The following is a 12,589-nucleotide window of genomic DNA, read 5'->3' as shown; positions in this document are numbered from 1 at the left end:
CCCCCTCGGCCTCCCAGAGTGCTGGGATTACAGGCGTGAGCCACTGCGCCTGGCCAACCGTGTTCATTCTTATTCTCTTAGGTTTGTTTAGAGAGCTCATGAAAACTCTCTAAACCAAGCTCTTTATGTATTCTAAACACACACACACGCTCGCGTTTTTTTCCCCCTAGAATGTTGTGCTATTGTATGGTTAAAGTTACTAATGAAAGCTTAAAGAGCTTCTAGACTCAAATTCCTTTTTTTAAACTTGAGGCCACATGAAGTGAAATGTGTCATTTATACCATGCTGACCCTATGGTCTTTTGGTTCTAAGGGTTTGTAAAGCATAATTAAGCTGAGAGCATGGCTGATAGATAGTCCAGGCTCCATCACCAGCCAGAGCTAGAATCTTGGAACATCGCGTAACTCTCTGGCCTGACTTGCTTTACCTGTAAAGTAAAAGGGTCAAGCAAGTGATGACTTCTCTAGTTGGAAGGGACCTTGTAGGGTAGGTACCCCTGCCAACCTCTTTAACTCACAGATTTATTGTTTGTACTCACAAGAGTTTAGCCTCAAAACTGAAACATCAAAATTAGGCTTTTCCTCATACACTGTCTCAGTTTTATATGTAGACTAAATTTCCATTGTGTATAAATGTACATGTGCTATTTGGAGCCTATTTTTTAACTGGGTGAATGTTAGTACTAGAATGTTAGATGCTGAATATCATCAGAATGAAGAATTTGATCTAAGAAACTTTGATATTCTCAGCAACATTGTCTTGGTTAAGCATGATAATGTAGAGCTTTATAATTTCTTTTTGTTTAGCTGCCCGAATACCTGAAAGTCATACTTTATAATAATATTTCATCTTCAACTTAGTATAAACTGCCCACACTTCTATAAATTTTGTTGAAGAAAAAGCTATGTATTTATATTGTGGTAACCTGAGGCATAGAATGATCAACACTCAGTCCAGGTTTTCCCAGGACTGAGGAGGTTCCCACAATGTAGGACTTTCAGTGCTAACACTGGGAAATTCCTAGGCAAACAAGATATGTTGGTCCCCCTACTGGAAGGTGTCTATGGAACTTGATTAACCATTCTTCCCAGCTGGAAAGATAAAATGCTAGGTATATGCTGTATAAACTCAGATATCTTTTCAAAGCAAGGGAAATATCTTTAAGACACCATGTATATTTTCTGTTTGTATGACTGGAATATAGAATTAATTTTTTTTTTTTTTTTTTGAGACAGTCTCACTCTGTCGCCCTGGCTAGAGTGAGTGCCGTGGCGTTAGCCTAGCTCACAGCAACCTCAGACTCCTGGGCTCAAGCGATCCTCCTGCCTCAGCCTCCCGAGTACCTGGGACTACAGACATGAGCCACCATGCCCGGCTAATTTTTTCTGTATATTTATATATTTTTAGTTGTCTGATTAATTTCTTTCTATTTTTAGTAGAGACGGGGTCTCGCTCTTGCTCAGGCTGGTCTCGAACTCCTGAGCTCAAACAATCCGCCCGCCTCGGCCTCCCAGAGTGCTAGGATTACAGGCGTGAGCCACCGCGCCTGGCCTAGAATTAATTTATTGTTGATTCTTTTCTATGTAACTTGAAATTACAACAAATGAGAAATTAAAATAGTGACATCATTTGAAACCTTTTTCATGTAAAATTAAAAGGGCCATTATATTTATTAGGGAACTAGTATTTATTGTCTATTAAGTGCCTTTTACTTTGAAAAGGAGAAAAAAAGAAAAAGAAAACTTTGTTGAAAGCAAAAAAGGCTAGCCTTGTCAGTGATGCTGTAACTGTTGGCTAAAGGCTACCTAATTTTAGAACCTAGGTATCTGCTCAGGATAAATTTATTCGATTTTCCTTGTAGATTCAACATGATTGGTAGAAAGAACATGGGCTTTGGCATCTGATGACTTGGATCCGCAGGTCCAGCTGTTACCAGCTTTTTGACTTTATGCAAGCTATTGAACTCTGTGAACCTCTATTAACATCATCTATAACCTGAGAAAGAAAATATTAATATCTACCTTGTTAGGAATGTGTGAGGATTAAATGAGATAATGTATATAGTGCTTGGCACATAGTAAGTGCTTGATAAATGACAGCAATTATGTGTGCTGATCAGTACACCCACATTTGGATTAGGAAAGCTGTATTTGGGGAGATTATTACCTTTAGTGTTTTTGTAGCTCCCCTAAACCTCCTAGTTACGGTAATTGTGCCAGTTAGGATTAGTTTGGGATGGTTTGAAAGATTGCTCAAATGTGTTTCTCCCACACATGAAAGAAGTCCAGAGTTGAACCCTTCAGGATTGGTGTGGTGGGCCCTGAAGTCCTTCTAGCTCTTCTCTACCCCATTCCTAGGGTGTGGCCCTCATCCTCCTGGCTCAAGATGGCTCCAGGCAGCCAGATACAGGAAGAATTGAGTCTCCCTTTACCTTAAGGAGACTCCTTGAAGCACCACATAAGACTTCTGCTTGTATCAGTTGGACAAAGTGTCACCAGTATAGCCATCCCTAGCCGGAAGGCTGGGAAATGTAGTCATTTGGCCGGTGCATAGTTGCCCTAGGTAAAATGAGTTCTGTAACTGAGAAGAAAAGGAAGACCCGATTTTATGGTGGGCATCTTCTAGTCTTTCCCACTCTGCTACCACTTTACCATCATAGACTTCAACTACTCAACTATTCCCGAAGACTTTCCAGTTTTTATTTTTGTTAGAGTTGGTGGGGATGCCCTTTGTTGACTTTTGTCTCTCTAACCTTTGATTACTTTTGCTTCTCTTATTATTTGACTCCCAGCAGGAGATATTTTCCGAAACAACTATATCCCAATGAAGAGCAATTAGGAGTTTAAGCTCTTTTATTCATTTATTCCATAAATATTTATTGAGCGCTTATTCTGTACAGGCTGCTGTGTGTTGTTATAGACAATGTGAATCATTACTTATTGTATTTCCTTTTATTTTCTTTTTTGGCTTGGCTTGGCTTCCTGGGAGCACAGAGTCAAATTTGTGACTCAGATGGATTGAATACAATTCTGTGACCTATCAAACTTTGTACCTAGCAATGTAGTCTTCCCATTCCTAGCACTGTGTAGCAGTCTCAGGATTATGTACTCTAACTTGGAGTTCAGGACAGGCAGGAAGAGTAGGCTTTATGGTAGGCATGTGCCAGGCTAGCAAAAGTTTTAGCATACCAGAAGGTCCTTCCTAAATGTCTGTTTTACCTTTGTGCCAATGACTAATGATTTAAAGTAGTGGTTCTGAATCCTGCCTAAATATCATAATCACCTGCAGAGCTTTTAAAAACTGCCTGGAGAACACTCTCCCACTGGCCGTTTTGATTCAGTAGCCTTGGGTGTAGTTTAAAAAGCTCCACAGGTAATTCTGATGTGCAGCCAGCATCAAGAATCACAGGTTTAAGGCTTTGTACCTACTTGGATTGGATGGAAATATTTTAAGGAAGAATTGCTTGTTACTCCTTATCAGATCAAATCCTTTCTTGACGACCTATTTTGACCTTGGAAAAAGATGGTGAGAGGAACTCTGAGTTTAGTAGAGTTACTTGGGTAGGAGAGGCAAGATGCTGAAATGCTTTAGGGGCAAATTTAGTTACTTATGATTTATCTAGAGCTGGCCTTGCTTGCCTGTTTTTCCAGCTCCTATTGTGGGAAATTTTTCCTTTGAGCAAAAGAACCTGGTCAACTGGGACTTCAAGCCCCGGGCAAAGTGCTGGGTCTAGATGTGGCTACCATTACTATCCTGAGTTTGCAGTTTTTACTCCTGGGAGGCAGTGAAGGGAGATGAAGGGGATTATCATTTTCAGAACCAGGAGAATATCAAGGTTTATGAGAGCCTCCTGGGAAATCCAGGAGGGTTGGTGAGGCCACAAGGAACTATGGGGTTGGGTAGGAGTCCTGTGGAGAACTGTCATTTTATATTTGCTTTAAGAGTTGTATGATTTCCAGGAAGACCAGGCCTTCTCTTATTCAAATATTAGAACAAAAACATATGCTAGAGTTTATTCCATTTCAGTTTATTCATGCCATTGCCCTCAGCCCCCGTATCTCATTAGTGTAGAAATTTTAAAATGTTATATATATCCTAACTTTTTTTTTTTTTTAAGAGACAGATTCACTCTGTTGTCCAGATTGGGGTACAGTGGCGCGATCATAGCTCACTGCAGCCTGGAACTCTTGGGCTCAAGGGTATATCCCACTAATTCTTATTAAACAGTGTTTCGAGCACAATAAAACAGTAGTTTACAGTCACTGATAGCTTACTATGTGCCAGGTACTGGGCTAAGAATTATGAAACTAAGGCTTGGAAAGGATGACAAGGAGCAAAGTTGGAAAATATTTATTTTAAAATGTTTTTAATCCCTTGGGCCCCATTTCCTGGTAATGTGCTTTTTCATGGTAACCAATTCAAGTATACTTTCATTATATTCATTTTTAATATGCTTTTATAATTTACTACATACTTCCTACTATTCTTAAACAGAGGATACTGAATTGAACTCAGGGATCTCAAAGTCCCTATGAACCTCAAGATTCTATTAAATATTAGTTGACCTTTTGGGAACGTCTGCAGGCCTCACTCTGAGCCTGTTATTACTGTTATTACTGTGCTGAAGAGTCAGAGGTGGCTGAACAGGGTCTGACCCCAGTTAGTGCCCAGGCCTTGTTTCCTTGGAAAAGCCCCCACTGTTGGTTTGGTTTTTGTCATTTACCTTTTCTCACAAAGGATGGACCACACATGACATCCAGGGCAGAATAAGGTGTCTGCCCTTGTGCTAAATTCTTCTGTAAGTGAATCGGGGGCTCAAGTAGCCTCTTTGGTGACTTTCTTGCTTTCCATCACCCTCTCTGTTGACATCAGGGCCCTTTAACTTGTTGGCTGAATTTGGAAGGTTATGAGCCTTTTCAGTGTCACCAACCCCGTGGATCCTGGACCGTCACTGTCAGTATTTAATACGAACCACTCAGAGACAATCTTGAGAATCACAACCATCTTGAGAATTTGGGCCAATGTGTTTTGGAAATGCGTTTTTCTAAAGACTACACCATTTTTATTCAGAGCCGACACTTCTGTAAACATATTAAGCCAAAATTTATATGGTTGCTTATAATTTTTTTTTCCCCTGACAGATGTTGAATCCCTGGAGATCGGGGCTCATATTCCCCACAGCACCTGGAGAGCTAGAACTTAGATAAATCAGATATTCAAACGATGTTTGTTAAATATGACTTTACAAATGGTTGAAGTAGAGGCCTGTACAAGTTATATCTGAAATCTTTTAAGTTTAAAAATCTAATGGCTGTTTATATCAGATTTGTCAGGAAATGTCTCCTGAAATATTTCCCGCTCTGAATAACCTAGTCTACTTGATAAACCTGTGAAATCACACTTTCTTGCAGTCGTTAACTTTATTGTTCTCAGGTGAAAACAGTTTGCTTACCCATTACCAGTCCAGCCTGTGGAAAGTGGCTGCACCTGAGCTCCTGTAACTTGGAACTTCCTTTGATGGAGTGGAAACTCGGAGGGGAGGGCCAACGCCGAGTTAAATGGGACAGCTGTTCTGTGGCCTGAGTTGACTCTTTGGTGCAACCAAAGATTGTTAGAATTTTAGAGGTGGAAGGGACCTTAGAGGTACAGCCCTGTCCTCTCATTTTACAGACGAATGAAAGTTTCAGCAATGTTAAGTGACTTTTTAAATTTTTTTTTTTTTTTTTGAGACAGAGTCTCACTCTGTTGCCCGAGCTACAGTGCCCTGGTGTCATCCTAGCTCACAGCAACCTCAAACTCCTGGGCTCAGGTGATCCTCCTGCCTCAGCCTCCCGAGTAGCTGGGACTACAGGCATGCGCCACCATGCCCGGCTAATTTTTTTCTATATATATATATTTTTCTATATATTTTTAGTTGTCCAGCTAATTTCTTTCTGTTTTTAGTAGAGTCCGCATCTTGCTCTTGCTCAGGCTGGTCTCGAACTCCCGAGCTCAAACAATCCTCCCACCTCGGCCTCCCAGATTGCTGGGATTACAGATGTGAGCCACTGCGCCCGGCCTTAAGTGACTTTTTAAAGGCTACAGTGAATTCAGTAGAGTAAAAGTTGGAAGCAGAACTGAAGTCGGAAAGAAGTAAACAGTATGCTTTTTCCTCTTTCCTTGTCCTTTCTATCCAGGAGCTATGAAGACATGTTTCTCCATTGCTTTTCTTTATGTGTATGCTTTAAACTGCAAGCTTTTGTTTTTGTGTAATTGATTATGAGACAGAGATAGCAGAGAGAAAGCATAGCCATATTTTTTTAAATAGCCACATAGAAACATATTTTTGTTAAAATCTTAGCTTAAGAAATAGTAAATTAATATTTAAGATTATTTAACATGTTTAAGATACATTTTCAGGATCTGTAGGCATCAATGTAGTCTTCTTTCTTCCTCATCCTCCCCCAACTTTTATAATTAAATAATTCTGGATATCATTTAGATATTGTTGATTATACCAGAAAAGAATCTGTACTTTGTGTTCGGTATTAGTTTTCAGGTATTAAAGAGGTGATAATAACCATGTCATTTCAATAAACATTATTTAATGCATGTTTTCTAAATTTGACATAATATGACATTTTAATTTGGTTATCCTAAGGATTCCAGTTGTATACTGTAAATAGTATTTTAAAATGGGCTTTGTTCTTAAGCCGTTTAGTTTATCTTGTTTTATTGTTTCTAATTCTAACCAAAACTTTGCTTTTTTATTTACATGTAGGAAAAACCTTTTATTGTACAGGAGGCACCCAGAGTATTTGTGTATTTTGGTGACTTCAAATCTTTTAATAGCCTGTGACATTTAATTCAATATATTAAATTTCATCCAATAAGAATTTGCAAAGTCTTCGGCCATCAGTGGTCAAGGATATTTGTTGTCTTTGACTACTTTTTGAAAGAGAACATTTTCCCTCATTTGTATCCTAAAGAGTTTGTGTTTTGTGTTCTTTCCTTTTAAAACTCTTTATTCTGAGTTTTAAAAGCTTTTAGTTAGTTAGCAATTCTTTATGATTTATTTGTCAAGGTAATTTTTGGTTTATAATCAGATGAGCACTTTGAGACAAATTTAAATTTTTTTTAACACAAAATACTGTTATTTCTATAAAGGATAAAGGAACTTTTGTACATTTGTAGTCTTTTGTTACATAAAATTATTAAGGAAAGAAAAATGGAAAAATATCTGCAATCTAGGTTTTAAATGTATCTAAAATTCTAGAATGTTGTATCTTTCACCTGAAAAACAAAATTGGATCAAAAGGTTCCATTTATTGTATATTCTTTTCTACTGAACATTAATAACAGTAATAAGAACAATATGCATTTGTATAGCACTTTGAAGTACTAACACATGGCGTCATTTGCTCATTATAGTCATTCAAGGAGATATTTAGGAGTTACTATCTTTATTTAACAGATGAGTAAGCCTAAGTTTAGAAAGGTTGTGGAGTTACTCCCCCGCAAGCTAACACCTCAAGTTAATGGTAGAACTGGAGTCCTGTTTTCCTGACTCCCAACTAATGTTCCTTCCACTCTAGTGAAGATAAATTGCTTGGTGAGATAGATTTATATGTACCTATATAAATGCATTTTATGCATGTACATTAATTCTAGTATACTTTTGACTCAGTAATTACTCTTAAAAGTTGTCATAACTTATGTTTAGTGTACATAACTTATGTTCAGTAGAAGAGTAAAGACGGTAATGTAAGCTGTTTGCTTTGTTTTCCTTTAGCTTCTTAGCAAAACTGGTTGTTAAGTCAATAAAGAGTGAGTTAATGAAATTCAGTGATAACAAACAATGCAGTACTTTTCTGGTTGATGTATGTTGTGTACATGCTTCCCACAGAAAATTCTTGCTTTCATTATCCAGTGTACTGCCCAGGGGTGGACATATCTGCCCCCCACCAGTCTCCTAAACGCCTGTGGGAGTAACACTAATCCTGCCTGAAATCCTATTGAATGTAAAGGAAGGAAACAGTTTAATTTTACCAAAGCCCTTTGCAAACATTTCAGTCAATTGACATAGTTTCATTAGCTATGTTATCTAGCATTGTATTAAAAGGCCCCTTCTTTCTTCTATAAAAATAAAGAGAGCAAATACAAAATTGTAAATTTAATGTTATTTAGTCAGAGATATCTGAAAATATAGTTCCGAATACTTTCCAGATTTAATATCAGCATCTTTGTTGTTATGTAATGGACAGTCACTCAGTATTTATTAAATATCTCAATCTAGGAATGATGATTTGCTACTTTAAAATTTATCAGGATGTTGAAATCCCAAACATATATTGTACTATTGTGATTTTTTTGTCACAGAAAGAAAGCATGAAACATTTGCTTTTGAAATAGAAAATTGTTGTTTTTTGAAAGCATTTTACCCATGTGTGCAGTAAGTAAAATATTTGTACTTGTCTGGCTTGTCTTCGCCAATGTGACAGCCCAGACCTCTCTTTGGTTGGAGACATAGGGGTAGATCCTTCTGCTGTTAAATAGGCAATTAATTTTCAAAGAAATGTAGAGACTGTGCTTGATAATTACTAGATGGAATTTATGTTGTCCTTTCCGTAATAAATTGTTCTTTAAAAAAGAACATTTGTACTTTATATTTACCAGTTGTCATAGGGCTTTGTTAACCTTTAAATTTGCTTCTGGGTTCCAGGTTTCTAGTCCAAATTTAGTTATTTCGTGTATGCTATAACTAGCTGTTCACAGAGGAAAGGAGGATCAGCAAATTAATTATGCTTCTGATTATATTTAATTACCAAGATTGATGCTTTCACTCCTGTTCCATAATGTATATTTTCATATGTAAAATGCTATATTTCATCCATTTCAAGGCAGACATTTTATTCATATTTTAATGCCACTGATATCAGGATATGTCATATAATGTGTGACTTAATTATAATTAGTAACATTTTTAGTTTCTTAATGGCACATAAAACAACAGGGTGCCTTATAATTCATTAAATTGGATGAAAATAAGTATAATGGAAATATCTTAACAAATTTTGAAGCACCATTTGAAACACAGGTTGTTTGCTTTTCACTATTTTAAAATGGGATTTATAATACCTACCTTGAGGGCTTGCTAGGAGCATTGCTTTATAAGAAATGCATGAAACATGTAGCATGGTATTAATAGATGTTCTAGGCTTCTTCTGTTTCTTACTCACTCATCTATCTCCTAGGCTCCAGTTTTTAGCCACTGTCGTTCACTTTTATCTTGCTGCCAGTGTTGTCTTCCTTTACTGTACCGATTTTTAGATACCTTCAGTTTTTCCCTATTGCCTACAGTGTAGCCAAGCCTCCTGAATGTGGCAGTCCAGGTTCACGATGCAGTTCCATCCTTATGGTCCAGTCTTTTTTATCCCTTTACAGTCTGGACTCTGACAAACTTTCCTTGCTTTTTATGTCCCAGTTACGTTAGATTACTAGATGTTGTCCAAAAACTACTTTGACTGTTTTTGTGGTCTTTCAATTAACATGCCCTTTTTTCCATTCTCCCTTATCCCCTGATTGTTTAAAACAATGAGCAAAAAATTTATTAATATATTTGGCAGAATTATGTATATAACAAATACATATATCTCGTAAGCTGTTTATCATGACCGGTAGCCTGAGGTCACCTCTACCATCTATTAGACTTATTGTCGGGAAGCAACTTAAACTCTCTAACTTTGTATGTTTTCATCTGTATTTGAAGTGGGATTTAAGTGGATGGTCATTGTTTCTGTCCTTTGTAAAGTTCTCAGCCTAAAATTAATTATAACCCAGAAAGTATGATTCTATGAGAACTGAGATAACTCACCCAGATCACTTTTTTTTTTTTTTTTTGAGATGAGGTCTCTGTTGCCTTGGGTAGAGTACAGTGGCATCATCATAGTTCATTGCAACCTCAAATTCCTGGGCTCAAGCTATCCTCTTGCCTCAGCCTCCTGAGTAGTTGGGACTACAGGCACACACCACCACTGTCTAGCTAATTTTTTCTATTTTTAGTAGAGACAGGGTCTCGCTCTTGCTCAGGCTGGTCTGAAACTTCTGACCTCAAGTGATCCTCCTACCTTTGCCTCCCAGAGTGTTAGGATTAACAGGTGTGATCCACAAGATCACTTTTAAGTTCTTATAGAACTTAGATGTATGGCCAGTTAAATAGGATTAGGGAAAAAAGAATGTGGGTTTGTGAGCGCCAAGCACTTTTTGTATTTTATGTCAGTTAATCCTTCGAAACTTCCACAGGTAGGTTGGTATTTTACAGGTGACAAAGTTGACGATTAGAAAGGTAAGTTATTTGCCAAAGATATAAAGCTTGTTAGACTCTCTTAGCTCTTAGGCTCTCTGACACGCAGCAATGGCTGCGTAACAGTGTGCACTTTAGCTTTTGTCAGCTGTGGTTTCTTTTCTTCACAGTGATTATTCTCCAGACTATAGACTATTTGCTCTAGACAGTTTGGAAAAAAATGTTTTGGTTCAGTGTATGTGTTCAACCTGGGGTTTGTGTTCTTTCCCTTTCTCTCCTGGACTGTATTTCTATTTAAACACCATTGTAGCAAAAAAATAATGTTTGGCTTTCCGTTACTATGCTTATTTTCTTAGGGTTATAAAGTGTGTTATGTGTGTGCATTGTATTTAATTAAACAGAAAGCAAATGTTTAATAGAATAGGAAAGAAATGAAGATCATAGAAGATAAAGTCATACTCGTAATACATTATTTATTACTTTTATGTATCTGGCGTCCTGTGTAGGTCAGAATCAAGGATTTCAGTGCCTTGAGTTAAGCAGTAGTGGTGGTGGTGGAAGTAGTAGCAGTAAAAACAGGGTCAGCAGCAGCAACAAACATTGAGTTGTGATCATGTGCATATGTGTGTTACTATGTTTCCAAGTCTTTTATTTGTTTTGTGTTTTTTTTTTTTTTTTTCTTGAGACAGAGTCTCACTTTGTTGCCCGGGCTAGAGTGCCATGGCCTCATCCTAGCTCACAGCAATTTCTAACTCGTGGGCTCAAGCGATCCTCCTGCCTCAGCCTCCCGAGTAGCTGGGACTACAGGCATGCGCCACCATGCCCGGCTAATTTTTTCTGTATGTTCTATAGTTGTCCAGCTAATTTCTTTCTATTTTTAGTAGAGACGGGGTCTCGCTCTTGCTCAGGCTGGTTTTGAACTCCTGAACTCAACCCATCCGCCCGCCTCGGCCTCCCAGAGTGCTAGGATTACAGGCGTGAGCCACCGCGCCTGGCCAGAGGGGATTTTTGAAGGGCTTGGCAGTTGTTCTAGTAGGTAAAGCAAACATCTTTTCTATTTAGCAAGTAGTGATACTATATTCTAAAATTGTGTTTTGCAGGAAAAAAGTTTCAGCTAACAGACATAATATTTTTATAAGTTTGGGGAAATCTTTATTGGCTAAGAAATAATACTGATATAATACATTTTAATGCTTTTATACTCATTATTTTTTCCCCCTTCTTTTTTTTAGTTCTTCACCAAAGGACATGGATGAAAATGAAAACAACCAGTCCCTGGTGACTAGCAGCCAATATCCTAAAGAAGCAGTAAGAAAATGCCAAAATTCAGCACAGAATTCTGGAGGAAGTGATTCTTCTAGGTTTTCTAGGAAAAGCTTCAAACTGGATTATCGACTAGAGGAAGATGTAACCAAATCGAAGAAAGGAAAAGATGGGAGATTTGTTAACCCTTGGCCAACATGGAAAAATCCCTCAATTCCAAATGTTCTCAAATGGCTGATAATGGAGAAAAATCATAGTAGCATTCCACATTCTAAAGAGGTAGTGCTTGACATTTTAGAGTGCTGTGTATTTATTCTTTTTTTTTTTTGAGACAGAGTCTTACTTTCTTGCCCTCCCTAGAATGCCGTGGCTTTATCATAGCTCACTGCAACCTCAAACTCCTGGGCTTAAGCGATCCTCCTGCCTCAGCCTCCTGAGTAGCTGGGACTGCAGGTGCATGCCACGACACCCGGCTAATTTTTCTGTTTTTTATAGAAACACGGTCTTGCTCTTGCTCAGGCTGGTCTTGAACTCCTAACCTCAAGCAATCCTCCTGGCTTGGCCTCCCAGAGTGCTAGGATTACAGGCGTGAGCCACCGCGCGTGACTAGCCTATATTTACTCTTAGTACAAATTTACTTGGCTTAGCTGTGAATTGTATTTTGACACTCAAATTAGTTAATTGAGTCACCCCCCACCCTTTTTTTTGAGACAGGGTCTCACTTTGTTGCCTAGACTAGAGTGCAGTGGCATCATCATAGCTCACTGCAGTCTCAAACTCCTGTGCTCAAGTGATCCTTCTGCCTCAGCCTCCTGGGTAGCTGGGACCATAGGCGCATGCCACCACACCTGGCTATTTTAAAAAATGCGTAGAGGCTGGATGTGATGGTTCATGCCTATAATCCTAGTAGTTTGGGAGACCGAGGCAGGAGGATCATTTGAGGTTAGGATCGCTGGAGACTAGCCTGAGCAAGAGTGAGACCCTATTTCTATAAAAATAGAAAAATTAGGCTGGGCGCGGTGGCTCACGCCTGTAATCCTAGC

The 12,589-nt window shown here is 38.3% G+C and overlaps 1 protein-coding gene across 1 annotated transcript in view; it reads left to right on the top strand.

Annotated features, from left to right (window-relative positions):
- NAPEPLD (N-acyl phosphatidylethanolamine phospholipase D) overlaps window positions 1-12,589 on the top strand; it is a 36,627-nt gene that overhangs the window by 4,303 nt on the left and 19,735 nt on the right. The window contains exon 2 of the mRNA XM_012650313.1: window positions 11,516-11,825. Coding sequence (XP_012505767.1) covers window positions 11,516-11,825 — 310 coding nt within the window. The remainder of the gene's footprint in view (window positions 1-11,515; window positions 11,826-12,589) is intronic.

The sequence above is a fragment of the Propithecus coquereli genome, unplaced genomic scaffold (genome assembly GCF_000956105.1).
Source record: "Propithecus coquereli isolate 6110/MARCELLA unplaced genomic scaffold, Pcoq_1.0 Scaffold32, whole genome shotgun sequence".
NCBI classification, from domain to species: domain Eukaryota; kingdom Metazoa; phylum Chordata; class Mammalia; order Primates; family Indriidae; genus Propithecus; species Propithecus coquereli.
The sequence above is the reverse complement of the archived record's forward strand: the minus strand, read 5'-3'. Positions and strand labels throughout refer to the sequence as shown.